The 25,276-nt window shown below is 33.7% G+C and overlaps 1 protein-coding gene across 1 annotated transcript in view; it reads left to right on the top strand.

The window, feature by feature from the left end:
* The window catches only part of LOC132950620 (Krueppel-like factor 4), a 98,187-nt gene that overhangs the window by 34,838 nt on the left and 38,073 nt on the right, over nt 1-25,276 (top strand). The window contains exon 3 of the mRNA XM_061022141.1: nt 14,516-14,569. Coding sequence (XP_060878124.1) covers nt 14,516-14,569 — 54 coding nt within the window. The remainder of the gene's footprint in view (nt 1-14,515; nt 14,570-25,276) is intronic.

Below are 25,276 nucleotides of genomic sequence, written 5' to 3'. Positions count from 1 at the left end.
ACACCTAAATGTCCTCAAAACGATGTCTTTTTTTTAATCTTATAACGAATCAATTATTTACATTTGTGTGTAAATGAAACGAATGATGTCTCGAACAGTATACCTATGTATGTTTGTTTGGTAACATCGAAACGCGTGAATTTATGCTTTTATAATCGTTGGATTTATTTTTTATTTTATTATTCTATTATACCTACCTATTCGAATCGCCAAACGTTAATTTGTTTCACTCGTAAAAACGGTTACAGGTCCCATTTCGACCCACGACCTTGCATCATAAGTTTGTCAACGAATTTATGACAACATATTATAATTTTATTAAAAAATATCGATTTTTTCTGCTACCTAATCATTTTTTTCTTTTTTTTTTTTTATATTCAAGACGTATTATCATATTGCTATCGTACATGTATAAAGATAATATTATAGATGGTACCTAGACGTGTTTTTTTTTTCGGTAAGAAAATCGAGAACCCCCCATCGAGTCCTATCGAACTGTCTCTATTCGCCGTCGGGTTTCACACCAGTATTATAATATTATTATTATAGGTACTCTTGTATCGATCGTTAATATAGATATTTATTGTGAGCCTGTGACACATGCCTAATAACCATAATCATATAACTTCGGTATACCTATCCGGCTGTATCCAAAACGTGACGCGATACTTAATTTAGTTTTACACTCTGACCATATTTTTACAATATTTTAATCTCCCGACTACAATATAATATAACATTATAATGCATAATAATATATCCTATTATTATTACTACTATCGCCTAGCCATTAGCCGACAGCCCTATTGCGCAGCCGTATTTTATAGGTACCTATAATAGGTGCCTTGTTTATACACGGTAGGTGTATATAATAATATTATATATTATACACAAATTTTGAAACAAACGGCGAACGACTATTATAAAATATATGTATCATAATGCGTAGCCCGTTGTATATGGGTACCTACGGTCAGCTTATCTCATTGTCTCGTTTTCGTTCAAACTCTTTTTTTCTCTTTGCCGAATAGGTACCTACCTATGTGTGGCTATGTATAACACACAAATACAATATATATGTATGCTTATAATATAAAGTAGGTTGTTGGTACGCTATATATTATTATAATATGTATAAACGTTGTTGGACCGTAACTGCGATGGCCGTTAGCTCTACTACTATGTGTACACTGTACCTGTATAGAATATTATGTGTTATTATGCGGTTTGCCGATGTATGTTAATGTGTTATTATTATATATTCGCCATTTGGACCGCCGTCATCGTGCAGGCGAATAGAGCTACCAAAAAAATATTAATCATATTCATAGATAATAATATATTATAATATGAGTAAACCGTAAACGTATATGTTTGACGAGCACATTTTCTCGATTATAGGTTACGTCATAATATGTATTTTTATGTAGGTTTTACAAGTTCAATAAGCGCTCAACTTTTGGAAATTTTAATTTAAAATTGGTACGAGCCGCATGGTTTGTCGTATACGGTGCCCATGAGAATAATGTCATGTATAGTATCATTACGTATATAATATAACACACGATTCATATGAATATGGTTTCCTTAAACGGTCACAAAAATTCCGTTAAATAATAAACAACATTAACTAGTTTGAAGCACAGCGTGCGATCTTGATTTTATCGTTTGTATAAAACACCGTCTATAATATACAGTTTTCGAACGATTAGTACATTATAATAGACGTTATTTAAATGCGTCTAATGAAATAAACAAACGGGTGTCATAATAATAGATAAATGTCTCGCGGAGAACGTATTTAGTTTTTGAATTTCATCTCGGCTACACCATTAAGTTCCGACCAGAAGTAGGTATACACACACGATATTATAATAATAATAATAATAATAATAATATATTATAATAATATGTAGATGGACGCACAATCGAAGCGCATTGAATGTCATATTCGTATTCCCGAACGAAATTAACCGACACCGGAAACTTACCACGGACAATAAACACGACGGTGCAGCAGCGGCATTATAATATTATATTAACCGAAACGAAAAAAAAATAAAAACAATTTTATTCTCGATAGCGGATCGACTGTTTAAAGAGCAGCTCCGGTCGTATTGTAATGTCATAGTGTGTGCGTGTAAGTGTGTGTGTGTAATGGAGACCATATAGTCATATCGATAAGGGCTCTGCTGCACTTGTCCTAAATCAACACCCGCAATGGACCGGGAAGAACATGTGGTGGAGCAGGTCCAGACACGCACACATTACAATAACCCGTTGTCATCTCGGTGACCGCAGGGGCTCGGCCTTTCAGTGGCAACAGTGACCGTCATTCATGCATTTCCGGTCGCGCCGTCGCGTCCCTTATAATATCACATAATAGGTATATATTATTATTATATATATATCGTATAATAACATAATATACGATAAACGCCAGCCGTTATCTCCGTCTGCAGCGTACCACGTATGGGTATATATATATATATATATATATATATATGTATACGTCTTCTATTAAGTCCGTCGCGACTTTGTGGAAAATATAAATAAAAAGTTACACCTCTCTCTCGTATATGATATATATGTATATATTATAGACGTACGTGTAATATTATTATCTACTTACCCCGATGCTGCGTCGGTCTGCAGAACTCTGAAATAATAACGATATAATATGAAATTTTACAAACCGGTCGATGACAGTATATTATATAGGTACGAGCGCGTATAATCCAGTTTCGTAAAAGTGCACTGCCGGCCGAATATATAAATCAACCACGTGCATGTACCCCCTTTTTCACTTTTTATATTTCCACCTGACCCGCCACCGGTTGAATTATCGCCGCGGGCCGCGTAATTTACCGATACGCTGAAAGATTTATCGATCATTACACACTAGTTGTCTCGCCTTAGTGGTGACAGCGAGCCGCAGCAGAGAGGAGAGGATATTATACATAATATACTATAACGAAAAAATACGATATCGCAAATAATAATAATAATAATATGATGCTATTATAGGATTAGGTGAAAGTAAATTATATTATTAGAGTATCATATAGTATTATTGTTAATAAATAATATACCGTTTACGTATTTGTATACTATTATTATATGCATGTATACCGCGAGTTTTATACGATTAAGAATTCAAGGGTACTGCTGAATGGTCGAGTTGAATTTCATACACCCATATTGTTTTTATTTGGGTTACTGAAATTTTTATAAGTACCTAATAAGTAATAATAAAAAAAAATCTCTCGGAGCGTTATTATTATTTATGAAACGTTTCGAGCGAAATGATAATAATATGGCGTGTCAACACCGCGCGTCTCATAGTATAGTATACGACGTAACATTAATTGTATCATTAGCTGATTTCTTTATTGTAAACAGAGTTGTACAATGTTAAAAAAAAAAACGTTAAAATAAGTATGCGCTCTTATACATATAGTGCCTACACCCTCCTCTCAGGAAAAAAGGAATTTATTATAAGAAACGCGCTGTATAATATCCACAGCATATAATATACGCTGTACAAATACACAATCACGACACATTTTGCCCATTCTATTGCGACTTTAAATCGTATTCGTACTGCACATTATTATTACATTTCACTACGTACAAAATGGACATTATGCAAAGTCCCGAACACTCGATTCGGAACATTGTGCTGCAGGTGGCGTAAAAGTGGTGCGCCCAATTAGCTCTGTTTTCTCGGTCTCTGTTCGAATCAACTGTCGTCAAAAACTAAACGTATAATTAGTAGGTATCTATATATGGTATAATAATAATAATAATAATAATAATAATAACATACAATATCGCATTACGTCGTCTCAGTCATCATACAAAACGTCTCGCGTCTTATAACAACATATTATAATATGCCTAATACTACGCGCGTGTGACAGCTATTATACACACACACACACACGCGCGCGTATAATACAGTGTAGTGTAATTATTATTATTGTGCGCGCCGTCCCGGCTGTTTAGTGTCGACAGTTTGAAAAATCGGTGGCAATAAAAAGGGGTTGAAGTGTTGAAGAACGCCAGATGCCGACCGATTCGCGCGACAGTGTCGGTGTTTACGTTACGCGTCCATCCGACGAGTCTTATTATTATTGTACCGGGTGAGAAGGGCGGCGGCTGACCTTTGAGTCGGTGTCGTCTCGGCAACTATCCGTGTCATCGCGTCTGTATACACGTAAAATACTCGTAACACATGACGCGCACACACGTGAAAATCGGCGTTCCATATTATATATTATATATTATTACCATCGCACACAACACAATTATAATAATATGGAAACGCCGCTTTTCGGTCTCGTGAAAATCCACGCCCACGCCCGGGACCGTCGCGCCGCACGTGTTGATACTAATATCCGATAACAATCGAGAATCGAATTGTGCGTATTCTGCGTTTGAACAACAAACGGGAGGAAACGTTTCGTGACGATGTCTGCCTTTTGTTACCGCATTTGTTTACAAGTATTCACGAAAAATATTTCGGTTTTCACTATACCTACTGTTTAATACAAATTCAACACGAAACAACTTAAAACCATATCAAATTGTTTTTGTTTTAATACTTATACGCGTAACGTAACGTGTATATTTATAAACATGTTTTTGGGTTGAATACACATTTTTTGAAACATATTCATGGTTTATAGGTTTCCTTTGTAGAGGAAACATATCGAGTAGAGCGTGCCATGGTTTTTTATTTCTGTTGTTGAACTATTAATATCGATAGCTGACACACATATTTAATTGCATATGCAAATCTTAAATTTGTGTATCACATTTCTTTAACTTCCAAGCCCTAGCTGAATGCCAATAAAGTATGTATTTCTATTCTCACTTACATGTTTTCAAAATATCATTACGATTTACGAACATGTAGAAAATATATTTGACAGTATGATACCTATATTCATAATTACAGTATAAAATATATACAACTATGCACTTTTGACTACACAACAGTGGGTGGTTCGCACCAGCCTATGCGACTTTGCACTTTGTCCCAATGTTTGGCAGGAAGAGCTTAGGATTAGTTTTCGAGACCAATATCGTTTATATAATTTAATATAATATCATGTTGGATACTATGGTGTCAATCATTTTCGTTTAAAATATCTGGCATTGCAGCGATTATAAGGTATTTATACATTTCAAGTTTAGTTTTTTTTATTCAGATTGTAAAAATGTTATTATTGGTAGGTAGGTACTTCCGTTAAATTTTAGAGTACATTAATGAAGGTTCGGATATTATTGGTTATTATAGATTGGGCCATTACATAATATGCATAATATACATTATTATGCAATGCGTTATATTTTCTTAACACCCAAGTGGAATTGCATCAAACGATTAAACACGAGTGTCCGTATATGAACAAAAATCATCTTGAATCGTATTGTATAATATTTTTACACACTTTCAATATATTTTACGTATTGTTCTATTTATCATGAAGTATATTTGTTTCATTAATTTATACAACAGTTTAAAAAAATGGCAACAGTGCTGAACTGTGCGTAGGCAATAGGCATATATATATATATATACAATATCTTGCGCTCACACTTGAACTATTATTTTAGTAGATTGATAAATAAATTAAAGCAATACACATCGTGAAATAAATATTAACTATAGATATAATGACAATAGACACAATACAATAATTATACTATACAATTATTATAATGTTGACATAATATTATGATGTAGAATTTCAAAAACATTTTTTTTTACATCATATTCTAATATGACTAATTGTAAACATCGTTATTAGACCAATGACATCAGCCCATCAGGTATACCCGATGTACAATTTTCAAGTGTATTAGGTAGTAGTAAACAATAATTTGGTGGTTTGTGTATATTGAGATTGGCTTAAATTGTGTAACCATCATCTACCTGCTATATTCACTATAGGTACCTACAGAATTTTAAAACGCGCATTTGTTATCGATATTATATTAGTTTAAATTAATAGAAATATGTTCACAATCCGGAAGTTGGTGCATGTTTGCATTTTTATTGAATGGTCCGAAAAATAGCTTCAGATTTTTGTATTGCGTATTATTATTATAATAATATCTAACTATTCCAACACAACCACGTTGTACCTGTCCATTGTAAGTTTCGTTGCCATATAATGGTGGATTTAAAAAGAAATCATTATTCAACGATATTTTCGGCCTACACACTGTACTATGCTATATATAGCCAGCTGGTATCATTGTCTTTAACATATTAATATTATAATTGTATGTTGATATAAAACCAATTATAATATCTTCTTTGATTTTTTTTTCTTATAAACAATAAGCTTATATTATAGGTTGTTAGCTTTTATAATTATTCAATCACATGAATATACCTAGCGTCTGGTATATGTCTAATATAGTATACCTATTGTACAATAACATAATAACTACACCTTTGGGCTTCGATAAATGAATGTCTATTTAGTTTAATGTGAAGTCACCCCCATTTATAGTCAACATTTTTTTTTTAAATTCAAGTTCAAACTTATTCTGAGTTAAAATAAATCAATAATTTTGTGGTAATGTCCGAATAATCTCAAGTGTTATTGATCAAGTGTGTCACGGTGTCACAGTGTCATCAGTTCGAACTTATTAGTCAGCACCATAATAGTATATTAATTAACGTTTATTTTCAATTTAAGATAAAGACTTACATAACTTCTTACGAATAATATAGAAATCAGGAAGCCTGAAGTATTGGAGTGGGATTTTCCATCCCTGGTTTTTAGTGTCCAAAATGGCTTCGACTTAGTATTATTAAATGCGTCTAAAAAATATATATATAAAGTTTTTGGGCTTACATTGTTACAGCATTATTAGTGTTCGTGCATAGGAAAAAATTCGCGTGCGGTTCGTGTTTTTTTATTTTTGTTATTATTATTTATTACCCACTCGTCGTTCACAATATACCTATACAAAATATAATGTGTGTACCTATGTCATTTCAGTTGTAATTCACGATGGCAATTTAACGTCGTATCCAGAATAACAATTATCGTTCGCAAGATAATTCGTATACACGACTCAACTGCACCGCGTACTTGTATATGTCTTATTATTTTTTATATACATAATAATATACATATATATACACCAGTTAGATACAATTGACTACACAGAATAATCATGTACACTGTACTCTATAGAAGCATAATTATTGTATAAACTATAAAGTTTAAACACTTGAGCTGACGGAGTGGCGGAGTGTGACTATTGTACAGTGCTGTATAATACATCAATTTATTATATACTGCACAGTATCTACGTCATCGCAGTATCTAAACAATTAGACATTATTATTATTATTATTATTATTATTATTATGTTCAACAATCATTGCCTACAACTACCAAATAGGTAATCTGCATTAAATTCACATATTTCTACAGCATATAAGTCTCGAGCACTTTGTTCGACGGTGAAAAAAAAAATCTCTCAGACATCTGAGAAACGTCATACGCACGGTAAAGTGGGTCAATTTTAAATTAATTATATTCCAACATTAATTAAAAAATAATAATATTGTTATATTGTTGTATGCACGTATTCCAAAATTGTGTTATACTGTTATTTGTTTAAAATAATATATTGTTCAATGTTCGTGTTCCATTATTAAATAATGCTTTTCAACGATAAATTCAAAAGACTAATTATTTTGTATTCGTCTAAATAAATTTTTATAATTATTGCCCCGTGTAGCCACCATCCGTGTGATCGCATAACAATAATCGATATTTTATACGAATATTTATAACAATACAAATTTACAATATTATTTCACATCGCCCTAACTTAAAGTCTTCCCGGGATCGTGACGGTTTATTCTTTAGGAGTTTTGCCATCCGACGTCAATCCGGGCTATAACGTCCGGCGAACAGTTGAGCGAATCGTTGTTGCTTTGCCCGCGGGGTGTGCACCAATATCGAACACCGACTAAGGACGTCCAAAACCCTCGTCCGACTCTTGAATCCGTGTTACAATATAATGTAATATACGAACGTATAGTCGCAGTGCGTGCGTTCAGTACCTGTACATTAATAAGATAGGTATATTATATTATACTATTGTCCAGTTATTATGTTATCACGTCGATATATACATACCTATATTACCTTTCGACGGCTTTCGTACAGTGCAGGACTAGGAGACGCGCATGTTGTAAGTATACGTACACGCGGTACACGATGATAGCTGACGGTACAGGTATACAGGTACAAGGCGTATAATCGGCCGCGCGAAACGGCCGCCGCCTATTGTTTTTGGCGACCTCCCTCAACGGACGGCGGCGGCGGCGGCGTAAAAGCAAACGCACCGCAACAGTCGTGTACGCGCGACACGCCGACAATGACCGCGTGCGAACGTAAACGCGACGGTCGCCGGACTCGTATAGTGTATAGGTATGTAGGTATATGCGCGAAGACTTGGCGCAAAATAATAATAATAAAACGAGCTGATCATTCAAGTCTCCGGACGGTTCAGTCACGCGTAAACTGGGTCTCGCATTGTTTATGGATCGCTCGCGCGCGCGCCATCGAGTTGCACGATATATATAGGAACGTCTTAAACGGTTCGCGTGCTTGTGTTAACATTATATAATATTATGATATATACGTAGGTACCCGTGTCGGTATTTACAGTTTACGTGTGTGTACCTACACGTATATAATAATATAAAACGCCGGGCGACGGATAAAAAATTATATAGTCCGAGAAAATAATGTATACGTTATATCGTATATATATATATATGGACGTGTGTATATAGTGCAGTCGCCAGTCGGTTACCGCAACCGCAACTAGGTTGTGTGTGCGCCCCCCCCCCCCTCCCCCCTCCCCCGATCATTTGCCTGGTTATATAGCGGTAAATATATATACGCATACCTATTATAATAGTTTGATGCGCTGCACGACGTAGACGACGACAGCTCTACATTTACTTACTTATATATATATACAAAACGTATACGAATGTACGTATGTTGTAGGTATATAGGTAATACATGTGCAACGTAGGTACCGTCTCGCGATATTTGAAAAAAATAAAAAATGATATTTAAACGAAAAAATAAAGTGCCTGAACCGGAGGAGTAGACGAGACGTTGTCGCGCTTGGTATTCGGCCGCGTGCGGTGTGCGCAGCCTGCAGTATAATCATATTATTATAAAATATATCCGTCAGCTGAACTGCGTGTACACTGTATTATAATATTATTATAACATTATATTATTATGTGTAACGGCCATATCCGTATTGAAGTATACCTACGAGCCTATGATGTAATATTACAATTTCGAACGGCACTATATATATATATTTGCACCGACAATTAGGTACGTGCTGCACGCCGCGGAATTTAAATACACGTCCATATTATATGCGTTTTATGTGAGTGTATGACAAAAATTCAAAACAATTCAATTTCGCATGTTTAAAAAATTGCTTGACTTGTTGTGAACAAATTTAGAAAAAAAAAATTGAATTAAATTCTACTGCAACACGTCAAGTGCGCGCTTAACCTTCGACGTACACCGCCGAACTAGGTACACTTTCGTAATGTTCTGTCCAGTGCCCCGGGCCACCCACCGTTACAGAGGTGTATAATATTTTATTGTTTAGTTGTCGAAATTAAGACGAATGCTGTTACTTCTTTCGTATAGTGATATTTCTATTTTCTAGTGGACGAGAGCTTTAATATAATATTATAAATAAACATTTTAGTTATTTTATTCTGAACGTATAATATTGCAATAAACAATATATATAACATGCACTTAATCCCGTAACTTTACTTTGCATTTTTGTTTTATTTAATCAAGAACGGATTTTATTTCACTCTTCGTTCGATCTGTACGCCAATGCCCAATGTATTGCTATTTAAAAATAATATATTACATCAGCTCATCAATCATCGAGTTGTTACTATAAGTATTATTATATTTTCGTTTAGTTTTTAAATTTAAATTGATTTTATTTTTGTGACTTCAGAATAATATTGTTATACCTTTATACATGTATATACATCATGAGTTAAACGAACGAATTTCTCTGCGACCAAGTATGGTTATAAGAATATAGAGAATTATGTTTCCTTAGTTCATCCTCGCATAATGATTTGTATAATATTATGTACGTGTAAAATTATGACGCACTCAAGTTCTCCAAACATTGGTAATTTTCTTGCCACCACTTGCCCACGTCGAACCCACTCTGTGTGTATAGTTTGTAAACACGGTCAGAAGTGGACGTAAAGTATTAACGGGCAGAACGCGATAAAAAGCCTTAGAACTTAGAATATCGAGTTAATGTAACAGCGGTAGTATAATATCACTATATCTTCAATATTATAATAATATAGTCCGCTCAACTTTGCAGACGTATCATTATAATATTATAATCGAAAAAAACTTCTTCTCGTTCTAAATTTAAAAAAAAAAAACGTCCTACAAGTACAGAAAAGGTCGATATTACTATTCACAAATCTATATTGTATTAATTTATAATGTCTAAAAAAATCGTTGCGATTCGACGACTGAAATGATTTACCTACAACAATAATAAATGTAATATGTACGACAATCAATAACGCGTGCTGGTTGCACACGATTATTAAAAAAACAACGAAAAAAAAAAATTAAAACTCGACGGCGATTATTATTATATAGAGATAGGTGGTACCTATGATTATGTATAATATTATGTGGCTCTCGAGGTGATCTCATAACACAATATATATATATATATATAAATAATACAATACGCATATATATATTATGGCCTATACGTTTTAGCTGTTATTTTCATTCTCGGTATCTATGATGAAAAAAAAAGTCGGAAAAAACGGGTTTTTTTGAGTAAATATTTGATCTGCGGGGACCACTTTCCCGAACGATTCGTGTGTGCATCTGTATACATATATTGACGTGTCCTCTTCGCCTATCTTATCTATGCGCGTGCGTGTGTGTCAGCGTGTGCGTGCACACTAAATACTAATATAAGATGTACATAATATTACACATGGGTATAATTTATATTATATATACACCGTGATTCTTTTTACAGCGTACACTCTATCGTTATCTAGAAAAGCGTTAATTTTTTAAAACATTCACTCTGTGAAATTGTTTAATTGTATTGCGTTTTTAATGTGTTTTTTTTTTTATTTTATATTTACCTTCGTTTATATCTAATGTTTCACGGTTCACCAACATTTCGCCTCTGTGCCTATTCCACTCGGCTCGTCTATACTGAAAATGTTTTTACGAGGACGCCACATATTTAGTTGTATGAACATATTTTTCAAATAGGCATCTATATTGTACACAATAGTATTATACTCATAACTCGCTTAAACATTTTAAGACAATAAAAAACCAACGACAGACAGTAGATAATATTTTCTTAACTTTAAGTTTGATTTTTCGTCAATTATCACTCTGAAATATATATTTAAGCTATAAGAATTCAAAATCGGGATTGCCGAGAGTAAATGTTGGTTTCTCATGCGTCGTGTATGGTAAAGCGGAGACAACACGTGCGGTTATTACTTATTACTTGAGTAGTATGATTGATTTTGGCGTATAGATGTTCACGCTCATTTCATGTAACGCAGGTACTGGCAGTATAAAAAAGTGAAAAACTTATCGACGATGGCGAGATGTTTGAAAAAAGCGAACACCTATAATATGACATAATATTGTGCAGCGAGACGATAATATGGTGAAAACAATCGTCCTGTACAATTGTACCTATCAAGGCGGCGAAAACCGCGTGAACCGTCCTCGTCGGTAAACAAACAACGGTATACCAATCATACGAGTCATATATAAAATAAAATACAATACCGTACGAAAGAAAAATAAACCACTACGACCGTTTTCTGCCGACGTTCGATTATCATTATTATTATTATTATAGGTGTCATTGATGCAGCGGAGCGTTTGAACGAAAGCCGACGCCACACGTGTTTGTCCGTCCGCATGGGTAGTGCGAGAAATTAACACCTTATTATTATATTGCCGTAATGGCGTGTTTATCTCCTGGGGGAAAAAAAAAATCTCCGGGAGGAAAAAAAATAGGTAGGTACTGAAAGAAAGCGCGCGCAGATTCCGTGAGGTTTATTGTAGGTAGGCACGTCGTAAAACAAGAAAAAAAAAACAAAATTTGTATATATTGATAAACAATCCGACAGTTGACGGATTTTTCGTATTTTTCGTATTTTTTTATTTTACGAAAACCCCCACCAGCAAAATCAACGCGAGCAGAACAATTTCTAGGCAGGTAATTGAATGGTTTGCCGCCGGCCGAACGATGAGTCGATTTATTATCGTAAAATCATATATATCGTTGCCGTATTATTATCGTATAATATACAATATAATATTATGTATAGCTGCGCAAGTATAATTATACGTTTACCTCTGGATTCACGCTTGTTATTAATACGTCACGTTTTATTTTATATTTTAATTCATTTCCTACGATGTGTACCTGAATAATATAGCAGCACTGGCTGTAACGTTTTTTTTTTCTTTTCAAGATATTTGAGGAATTTTGTTATCGAGTCCAAAAACTCGAAACGGAACATGATATTTTATTTTAATTATTTAGTGTTGGATAACAACTGGTACCCATAATATATATATATATATATACCTATTGGCTATTATAATATTAATATATGTTGGTATCAACGGTATAAGACTGGAGGATGAGCTCTGATGATAAATTTATAATAAAAAAATAATTCAGTAAATGACTGCCGATGTACAGTTATGTCGTACGTATATTTTTTATCACAACGGTTTTGTTTCGAATCAATGATACTGTTAAACGATAAGATTTTGTTGGCGTTAGTTTCAATTAATTGGTCGGTGTATGGAAAATAATTGCTAGAATTAATTATAGTCATTATTCGAGTGCTATATAGTTACCTGCTGCGTCCGAGTACGCAATTGATTATGATTATAGTGACAAACGGATAAGTAAATCAATATAATATTATGTTTATCTCTCGATTTAATAATAAGTAACGATAATCTCACTCTAAGATATAATTTGGGTACGAGAAAACCGGTTGAGAATTGATTGATCCCGATACTGCTATTATAATACACCGTAAACGTATAATAATACTTAAACCTATATACATTTGGTTGTAGTTTTACAGTTCTTACTTGACTCATATATTATAATTCGTAATATTATGTATTTTGGATTTTCGTTAAAATCGTATATTATACAATATTTCGAATTAAGTACCCCGGGCGTTATGAGATATCTCGTTACATATTATTTTAATCATATTATCTATATGGATAGGTATAGGCGACGACGGCCATAGTATTATAATTTCAGCGAAAAAGCAACGGATATACGTGTAACTATATTATAGTACCTATATACTTCTACTATAATATTACGACGAGTATCCGAATAGACTTCGTTTAATAACAAAGATTATGATGATGGTGATGATGATGATGATGGGTCATTAAATAAAATAATGGATGATCGAGGAAAATGTTGTACAAGTTATATGGTTGGGATGTAAGAAAAACGGATGATGATTAATGGGACGTCTAACCGTCGATTTTCAGTCCTAAAAACATGCTATCGCTTTAGATTCAAAATAAATTGCTCTAAAATAGTTTTGGAACAAAAACACATAATATTATCTGAAATAATTAATGTAAAAATATAATTTTTGAAGACTTCGTCCGGTATAAGCTTTTAAAGAAATAATTTCTTTATAATATTATTATAGGTACTCATCATGATGGATATTACCTGTAATATTATTTCCAAGGGCGCAACAGGGAGGGAGAGTCCCCCCTCCTTGGGCCATATAAAATAATGTATTGAGTATAATATGTATCAAGTCCAAAATATACGATTAATATGGACCCCCCCCCTGAAAAATATATGGTTGTACTACTGATTATTTGGTTATACTTTAAAATTAACTTATAATAGGTAATATTATTATATTTGATAAAAAAAAAATTCTTACGTTTTCATTCCTAGTCATTCTCCAACACTACAAATTTGGCCTTGTTTCTATATTCCTGCAGATAACTCTCTAGTCCATTTGCCTGTTAAAACGCAACTGGAATCGTAATTTATTAAACTATAGGTAATAAATAAATAATTAAACGAGGTATTACCCATACAAAGGTGACTTCCTCTTCACGCCACTCACGCCTCTTACATAAGTATATTGTCTATACTACATAACATCATCATTCATCATATAATAATAATTATTGTTCAGATGTTTTGTTTTACATTTGTAATAAATAATAATGATAAAATATTCCTGTAGAGATATCCGATTCTAACCTACCCATCTAAAATGTTAAGTGGCAAATGTTCGCGTACGAATTATTATTAAATTTGTACCTACACGAGATTAAAATCGTTCGTATCTTGTTTGTTACAGATGGGCACCGGCATGGACCATAAATCTACTTGGTACTGCAACGCGCCGAACAAGGTAAAACATTTAATAATAATAATAATAACGACGACGACGATGATAATAACGATAGTAATAATAATATTATAATGATATAAATCGTGTCGCGGTCATAGTTTTTATTATAATAATATTGTTATATTGTTATTATTTTTTGAATGGACGAATCCCGCGGGTAAACCAGTTTGACCGAATGCGGGTAGTTCGATTAATATTTAAATATTCGGTTCGCGCTAGGCGACGGCGGGAATTGATTAGGATCCAGATATCATTAAGCGTTCCGGGGGGAAACCGATACTTTACATTTTATGTTATTACACGATGATAATATTATATCTGTATAGGTTTCTTTCCCGCCGCGGTGAAAAAAAGAATAAAAAGCTGATATATATTCATGTACCTATATATATGTATGTGTGTGTGTGTGTGTGTACAGTATATGCATATTACATAGGTAATACACATAATATGTGTGTGTGTGTGTGTGTGTGTGTGTGTGTGTGTGTGTGTATAAAATATAAATTACATTACATTCGTGATTAAACGTACCGGTTTTCCATTAGAGTGTATATAGTATTTCGAGAGAGAGAGAGAGAGAGAGAGAAAACAATATCCCTCCTCCCCTAGTAGGTACCTCTACTACTAGCCACTAGGTTGAAGTGACCGAAGCGCGCCGTGTCTGCAGCAGCAGCCGCTGAGGGTGACAACCGACCGGATTTATGACGACTCTGTTACGTATAATATAATATATACTTGTACATCACGTGTTATTATATTATATTATTATATAGGTACTACCAGCGGTCGGCGAAATAATATTATACACATTTCGGACGGTAATAATTGAAAACACGTCGCCCGTAGGTAACCGAAGGGCTTTTTCTCGTTTATAAACGGATTTGTAATTATCGGCAGCAGCCGTATAATAATGTGATTCGATTATAAAGTTGTATTTTTTTATTTTTTATTATTACTATCGCCGTTATAAACGTACACACACACACACTCGCTCGGATATATTATGTACAGGGTGATCCAGTTAGACACATTAATTTCCGAGTAATTTATAAAATGTTGAAAAATATGAAAAACATCCTTGGTTTCAAAGTATCGGTAAGTACCTAAGTAGTGTATAATATCAAATATTGAATAAATACTTTTTATTGTTAACAATAGAGAAGTATTAATAAAATGTATGTGAGCAGAGTAAAATAGCGAGAAATGCTCTGCCAAAAGTTGCGGTACATTACTCACCGCTCGTTCAAACTTGCTGCTGGAACACTTGTTGATAGTATTTACTTACTTAACTGCCTACTAATATTTATTCAATATTTGATGTTCATTTATTACTTATACCCATCAGCATTTTAAGAAAGTATTCTGCTTCCATAATATTAATATTATGAAATAAAGAATAAACGCTATCATTTAGAAAATTACACGAAATCCGCTGTGATAAAAAATAGTAAAAAAATAATACGTAAAGCGTTAAAATTAGGTATTTCATATTATACAGTGAGAGTAGTGCCTATATACCTAACTAATATTGTCACAAATTGACTGCAAATCGGTGTGTATAGCCAATTGAATGGATCACTCCGTATAATATGTAAATTATACTATGTATATTATTGTATATTATAGTGTACCTATGCATGCATATATAACATATATTTTACTTGGTTCGGGCCACTGATGATAATATCATTAAGATGCCTCCGTCGCGGCGGTTCTCTATCCTGGGGCAACCGGCAGCCGTTTCGCCCCAGTAAATAATAAATATAATAATAATGCGTAATACTGTTTGTTGATAAAAAAAAACAAAAAAACAAAACCAAAATAATGCTCACAATGACAGCGGTCGTATATTTATTATTATTATTATTATTATTATAATACCGCGGTCGTCGTCGTCGTGTAATATTTAATGCGACGCGATTGGCTGCCGTTTCGATTTTTTTCGGACGCGCGAGACCTAACCTGGAGGCGACGAGTGACGACCCACGCGAATGGAATCGTATTACAATTATTTACGGACGCAAATCGAAACTTATCGAAGTCGGATAATATTATTATTATAGCGGCGGCCGCCTCGGCGACAGGACGCATAAGGATAACTCGTCTATATACAATGATATATAATATATATATATACAACATATTATTATCATTACGGGTAGTATGGTCAAGTCTCGCTAGACAAGCGTGTCATTTCCGACTCGAACGTGTTTTCGCGTGTTAGATTTATGACGTGATATTATATTATGTATAAATGTATAATATTATTATAAATATACGTTATCGTGGCCAGGTATATATAATATAGACTCGATAATATTCCCGTCGATTTTATAACTATATGTATATAATAATGATACGATGATATATTTTAATCTACAACCTATGCGTAGATATTGGCCCAACAATGTACATAACGGTATTATTATAATTTTTTTCCGATCCGTCGCGTCGTATGAGCTCGCGACGTCGATGACATTTTATTTTGCTGCAGTTTGAATTAAAATTGCTTACCTATAGGTACGTCGTTTGACGATTGCCGTTTGTTGTGCGGTTATGCACGTTATAGTTCGTAATATATTGCCTACAGGTACTCGCGTTGACACTTATTATCGGCTTCAGCCTCCCCCTCAATTTTTTTTTTACTTTTAAAACATAATATATAATATGCTAGATTGCTATAGCCGCCAATCGTTCTTAATCATATATTGTATTGACATTTTTTAGCATTAATTAAATCAATATTTACGAAATCATCTATTATTCGGTTTTTCTAGCCTTGAGTTATCCTCAATAAATAATTAAATTCCGTCCTATAAAAAATATACGCCGAGTATATACTGCCACGAAGTATAATAATATATTATATCTAAACAAATTGCTAGTATGACGTATTTTCTCACGGTAAAACGTGAAAAAGCGTATAAAATATTTTACATAGTATCTAATAAGCTAACGTAATATGAGCTCTAGAATTATTTTTTACTTTCTTTATAACAAGATCCGTACAAACCTACTAAAAAATACGTCGAACAAAAATCGTTTAATACGTATCGACAAAATGGTACTATATACTATACCTACTTAGGTTTTTACGATTGATTCGTGTAATACCGTAATGTGATGCGAATCGTTGTAAACGTGCATCATTTTATTAAGTCGATCACACTATTAATTGTAGAACTTTTTTACATAATTTTGTTTATGTTTGGTGCATGTACATTGTAATCTATACCTATCATAGTCATAGTCTATACAGCTAATCATTCGGTATTGGCTCGTACGCATAGTCTATAATATGGTTATTATACTAGTATTATTAGGTATACTCGTATATATATTAATATATATTATTATTTTTTAACCGAATTCATCGGATCGTCTTTTGAGTAAGTGATAATGACTTGGTGTGGTTTGTAGCGCTTTGAGCGAGTATGTCGCAATTCGCGGGGTGTGACAATGACGACTGTTTTATAATATATTATGATACGAAACAGCAACTTTTGCAGCGCGTCGAAAGTTTGACTTCGCATCGCGTCATCGTTTTCACTAATCGCCCTGTATACAACACTATGCATTATACTGTACACAATCGGTTGGGTAATATGTAATAGTACATAATACGTGTTATAATATATTATATTGTACAGCCATATAGGCGCTCTCGCGCGTCCTTGTGTCCGCATCCGTTCGCGGAAAAACGGTAAATACATCAAAACGTTTCGCGTCGCTGGTGCAGCGTGTAAGCGCGTTCGCCACGTTCGTATGCGTATTATAATATGGTGTGAGCAATTCGCAGGAAACGCTTGTGACATATCATATTGTCGTTTGTTTTTTTTTATATATTTTTACATTTTTTATTACTCATACCTGTGTACATTTAATAATATGTATACGACATGCAAATAATTGCGTTATGCGTGGTGAGTACCTATAACTATAATACGCTCGTCTATTAATAAATAGGCAATTTTTTACGACCTCACGCAGTGAGACTTAAACTTGTTTAATACACTGTATACGTATTTTTATACGACACATAAAGTGATGATAATATAATTATTATTCGGGTGCGAGATTTTAACGATAAACGACTTATATTAGCTGCATCGGTATCAATTTATTATGTATGGACCACCTGTATATATGTATGGCCACCTGTACACCGTCGTACACGTATCATACGCGCGTGCTGCGTGTAACGAGTGAATCACGATTATGACGTACCTATCGCTGAAAGCTATAATGGCATAATATGCTATGGAAGCAGCCTATATTTTATCATTTACAACGGATTTCAATTAAGTTAACATCACAATATTATTCTAAACGTAGGTATAATACCTAACCTATAGCATAACTAGGGTATAAGGGGTAAAGGGTTAAGGTTCGGGTACATGTTCTGTCATCAGGTACGTAGATTTAGTCGAACTTTAGGAGGGATTATTATTTCAATTTTAAAAAGCTATATTAGGTACAATTAAATGGAAATGGAAAAAAGAAACTCGCATATCCATGGTGCACTGGATTTTTGTCCTTTTATTATACATTTTACACCAGTTGCGTTATAACTAATAAACAACAATAATACATACATCATGTGTTATAAATGAAATTTAACATATTATGTAATATTTCTATAGAAGTATAAAAGCAAATAAATAAAACTGTGTTATACTTTTTTTATTATTATTAATCAACCCATGGCAACTTAGGCCACTGGGTGGTTTTGAACTGTGGGGGAGGGTACTGTAGGATTAAACACGTGTGTTTGTTAGTTTGGCAGATTTTTTAGTGGGCACCCGTAGGTATCTGCCATGCCCGGGTGGGGGATGGCGGCACTTCTCTCCGGACACCGTGACTTGCCCGAAGAAAAATGCCACCCGCAGCCGAGGTTTTGAACCGGCGCGTTGCAACCGACGCCTCGGTCCGAGCGCCACTCCGTCCCTCGTTATACTTTTTAAATACCGTTAATGATTATGACCTTAAATATAATTCAATATTTTTTTTTATCTGATGCGAGTATGCGACGACTGCGGCACTTTTTTTGGAGGCCCCCCCCCATTTAGGAAATATTTGGGGAGGCTACGCTCAGTTCAGGCCGGGAGGGTGTCCCAATCATCAACAATGCGTGTGTTGCAAACGGTGATGGCTACTATAGATTGTATATTATTCGAATCCGGGTATCAAACGTTAATCATTATGCATTACTGAAAATGATACACTTTAATGAACTACCTGTATCAATAATTATATTGGTAGACGTCTTACCAATACCGTAGCTATATAATCATATTGTTGATACACATTATACGCAACACTTCTTCTGGAATCCATATTGACCATTTACGGTATATTATGCACCCGTTTGCATTGCAGATATCCTTTAGCCCGAATACATTCATGATGATAATAATTATTAAGAATATCATAATTAATAATGCAAAATAAGCAATAAATAATAATACCATAGTAAAGCGATAGCATAATAATATATTATGGCGGCCTTATTTATCACTCATGATTATAGTTCAACATATAAATGCATTCGATTGCAATTAAAATATTATACGGATATTAACTTTGATTTTTATTTTATCTCTTATACAAAACGCAATATGTTTTCAGATTTAAAAAAATAATGTATTAGATGTATTCATAAATAATATATTCCGATAATACATCGAAGCTCACAAATATAATCATTGCTGCGGGCAGTCAATGTGTTTTTAATAATTTATAACTAATTAATTATATTGGTTTTTCAAAAATGTTTTACCTTCTCTCGATGAGCTCAATAATAATTTAGAAAACAGAAATGTTGATTTCACATTTTAATTTTGGAAATTTGATACAAAACTATGTACCTTGTTAAATTATATTTTAATTTATAATCAACTATATACTATATTCATACTGTGTTCATAGTAAGTATGTCCACGAGGTGCAATTACAATGTCGGTATTAAATATAGGTACATATTACCTAATATAACTTATCATATTTTATGAAAAAAATGTTTTTTTTTTATTTATTTAGGTTGTTCGGCTAATCTAATCTATGCCGTACAACCAAATACATTTTGACCCGCAAAAATGATTTTCACCTCATCGCCAATAACGTATAACATAATATTCTATCTATTGTGGCAATTAGTTGGAACACTACTACACGTGCGTATCATTGACCGATTATTTCACTGTAAATTGTGTAGAATGACCATTGACCACAGTTAATACTTGATGTAGAATTTACTGAAATATAATATCACAATAATGTATCACAATATTATGCGGGTCTATTTACAAGTACCTAAATATTTTTAAAATAAAAAATATAACGTATTATATTTTATTCTCCAATTACGCGCGCCTTCACATATTTTTCTCTATTTTACGCTTAGAAATCTATTAAGACCTTGACGATGAAAAAAATAAGTGCCATCCCCTCTTCCCCCCCTCCCTACCACCGGCACCACCATTTATCGCGAGCACAATTTTTTTACAAAATACGTATATTATAATATTATATCAGCTAATAATAATAATTATACTCATAGGTACGTTCGTAATTTTTCTGTTGTACTCACCGACCGACGACGGTGGGCGTCGCACGGCGCACGTGCTTAGCGAAAACAATACCCCCGGCTTTTCATGGCATGCCGACTATTAATAAACATAACGCGGTGCGGATGGATAATTACTGTGGTAAAAATTTTAGCATAACGGCGAGAACCGGTCTCGCTGCGGAGAGAAGATATTATTATTATAGTATAATATTATTATATATTATTATAATTATGAAGAAAAAAAAAGTGTCGTAGGCGGTCAATGGCATTTCAAAATGAAAATATAACTATAATATTCTCCCGCCGAAACGCATCGACGAAAAGTCTATAACAAACGACCGCGAGAGGTACGTAGGTATATGATAATAATATAACTGTATAGACCGAAAAAAAAAAATTAAACAATTCCATATTTGTATTTTATTCGTATAGTATAATATTATAATAATATAATATATCGACACATACGTCATAAATATTTTTCGAGCGAAACTATGTAATATATTGGACACTATTATCGACGAGTCTTTACGCGCGCATTTCGCATAATAATTACCACGAACCTACATAATAATAATAATATACGTATTATAATAATATTGTGTTATGACGACGATGACGATGACCAGTTTCCCCTTAGAAAAGCATATATTATTATTAATATTATTTAAACTACAACTTGGCCACAGCAGAAAGCGTGTGGGTCAAGGTGTAACGCGGCGCGCGTATCGTGGTATGCGCGGGGGGGGGGGAACAAATAAATTCGTTTTTTTAGTGTTTCGTATGTATGTTATTATTCTCGTGTTTTCCCGAGATCTAAATTATTGTCGCCCCACGCTACTTAAACCGATTGTTTACACCTATAAAATATAATATTTTTTGGGGGAAAAAAAGAGTAGAGAAATTGTTATGATAATGGCCGAGTGCCACCGCAGGAAATCACCTCGACCTACAACGTATTTACATTATTATTTTCATTTTATTGCCAGTCGGTTATTATTATTATTATTATTTTCGTGTAGACCGTTTTTCTATTGCCTCGACGTGACATTTTTTCGGTTTCATAATTCGCCCTCTGGTCGTAAATTATGTCAGTAAACCAATAACAAACGTCGTTTTAATTTTGGCTACCTAAAAGTATAATAATGTATTATATTTTATACAAACGAGTATTTTCTATACGGTAAACAATATACACGGCCGTCGTACCATTACCGTGGTCCATATAGAAGTCCAAACGTCTCGTAAAATGTTAGAAACGACGGTGATAATATCTCTCTCTCTATCGATACCATGGAATGAGCTGGGTAAAACGTCGCCCGTGTCACCCACCACTCGCGGTATAATACCTACAATGCAATACTGTATAGCACTTGTTGCTGCAGGATCCGAGGAGATAAAAGAGCTGCAAACGAGCGACTGTGACTGTAACTATTACTATTGTTGTAATTATTTTACACGATTGTTATTATAATGTATACATAATAATATGTAGGTATAATAGCTATTGCCTATGCAGTTATAATAAATTAACTATAATTAAAAATTATTATATCCAATGTTCAATAATGTAACAAGTTGAATCTCAAATCACCAAATTTATAATCACAATACATCACTTTCCATATTCGTTTAAGACTGATCAGTGGCCATAATAAAGAAAAATAACACGAGTCAATATAAAATAAATATTAATGCCGCACCACATAACTTAACCGGTAACCTAAAATAACATTTTCACATTTACATTCACATATTTTAAGGCATTAAAACTTTTTTTTTAAAATTGAATCATATCAAAATTGTATTGTATGCTACAATCTAAACTTCTCTATTGAGTACTTATAGTTTATACTTGATTTTCCGGTTGGTTTTGCTGTGATGTAGAAAAGGGATTTAAAGTGTTTGGTTGACTTATTGCATTGGAGAACTCAAATAAATGCTTTCAACCAACTGTCTCGATAGTTCATTTTCGACTGGGTAAAACGTCGCCCGTGTCACCACCCGCGGTATAATACCTACAATGCAATACTGTATAGCACTTGTTGCTGCAGGATCCGAGGAGATAAAAGAGCTGCAAACGAGCGACTGTGACTGTAACTATTACTATTATTGTAATTATTTTACACGATTGTTATTATCATATGTATACAGATGTAGGTATAATAGCTATTGGCTATGCAGTTATAATAAATTAACGCACGCGCATATCCGGCGCTCATTACAGTAAGGTCGAAAACCAAAAAATTGTTTGTCCAGAAGATTATTTAAATGAGAAGAAACACAATAATTATAGGGGCCCCGGGTGACTAGTTACGTTATTATCATTTTTGTTATTTCTCTCTTTTTTTATTATTATTATTTCTTTTTGTTATTCCTCGCTGCAGCTATATTCAGTGTTTTATCGTTTAGAGGGCACATAACTCGTTTGTTCGTTTATATTCAAATTATACTACCGGAGACGAAAAACCATAAACATACACACAAATCGTGGCCCTGTGACGTCGCTGCGTATACGGATTTTTTTTTTTCGAAATTGACAATTATTTAAATAATAATATACTGTACAATAGTACAGTAATGTCACCTGCATCGGTTGTGTACCCATACGGCCATACAGTTTACAGCAAAGAAATGAGATTCAGTTCGAAAACATATTATAATAATATTATATGAAACGGAATTGGCATGGAAACAACGCGCGGCTAAAAAGTCGTAAATGCAAATCCGAACGGAACGCGTGCAGAAATAAAAAAAAAAACAGAAATAATAATAATAATAATAATGAAAACCTAATGGACAAACGCATATTATTATCGGACACATTTTAATACTCAATTTGAGATATACCGCACGGCGAGATTTGAGTGCCTCCGATGTCTCATGCGCAGACGTTTACGATTGGAAATTATTCCGTATTAGCATATTATCGCCCGCATCTATTTGATATTTTTTTTTTTTACTTTTCAAAAATAAAACATATATTATCCGACGTCGGGCTCTCGTCGGGACTGCAATTTATTATGTCCTGGAGATTAATTTTAGAGCTTTAAGAGTCCGCCGTTAAAATCGGACATTCGACGTTTTACAGGCATCGCACATATACACTGCAGCAACAGCAGCAGCAGCAGCACATTTATGCATTTATATATTATATATGCGTATAAATAATAATAATAATATACGCTCATTTGTATATAAAGACATATACCACATATATAAATGTGAGGGGCTATAGGTATACCTGGTATACGTCGCGGTATAGTGTTCGCGCGAGCGATCGTCTCGCATAATAATATGTGAAATCGCAATATCACGAGTCAATCACTTGGAATTCGATAAGTCACGATTACTTGCAACTTATGTTTCCGATTATCTACGGTTAGATTCGAATATAATATATATATATTTATATATATATATATGGGAACTTCTCGCGCGTGTGTCGTGCGTACGTACCATATTATATTGTATTATAGCCATATTGCTGTAAAGGTAAAAGACTGCAGCAGCAGTCGTAGGGGATATAATGTAGTTATAATATGCGACGCGGTGACGATAACAATAATGACATTATATTATTATATAATGTTTAAACACAAGCCTCCATACAACACCCCCGTACGGTAAGTCTTTGAAGTTTTTGAGTTCCCGCGCGCGCTATATATTATTACAACCTTGTGCAGTTGTGCACATAGCCGTTTGACAAATTACACGATTATTAGGTAGGTATCATAGGTATTATACGCATATTGTTGTGTTTTATTTGTGTATTTTTGTTTATTTCGACGAAATGCAATAATATGATGTTTCACCACAACGTTGGTTTTTTATTTTATAATTGAGGTCGTAAGTGGGTTTCGCGCGCGCATGCGAATTGTAGGCGTGTAAGAATTGTATTTACGGACAAAACGTCCAATTTAAACAGTTGTTTTGAAACGCGCCCACCTTAAACGCACAGCGTTACGTATTAACAAAAATAACAAATAAATAATAATAATATTAAAGAAAATACGGTAGCCAACAACAGGTAGGTATATAGGTTTGTTTCTGACGTTATAGGTCGACATACATAATTTAATTTTTCGGATTGCCCACGTATATAACGTACCTATATACCAACAACTACCATAATACAC

Source organism: Metopolophium dirhodum, chromosome 8 (assembly GCF_019925205.1).
Source record: "Metopolophium dirhodum isolate CAU chromosome 8, ASM1992520v1, whole genome shotgun sequence".
Taxonomy (NCBI): Eukaryota; Metazoa; Arthropoda; class Insecta; order Hemiptera; family Aphididae; genus Metopolophium; species Metopolophium dirhodum.
This window is presented reverse-complemented; position numbering and strand designations above follow the sequence as displayed.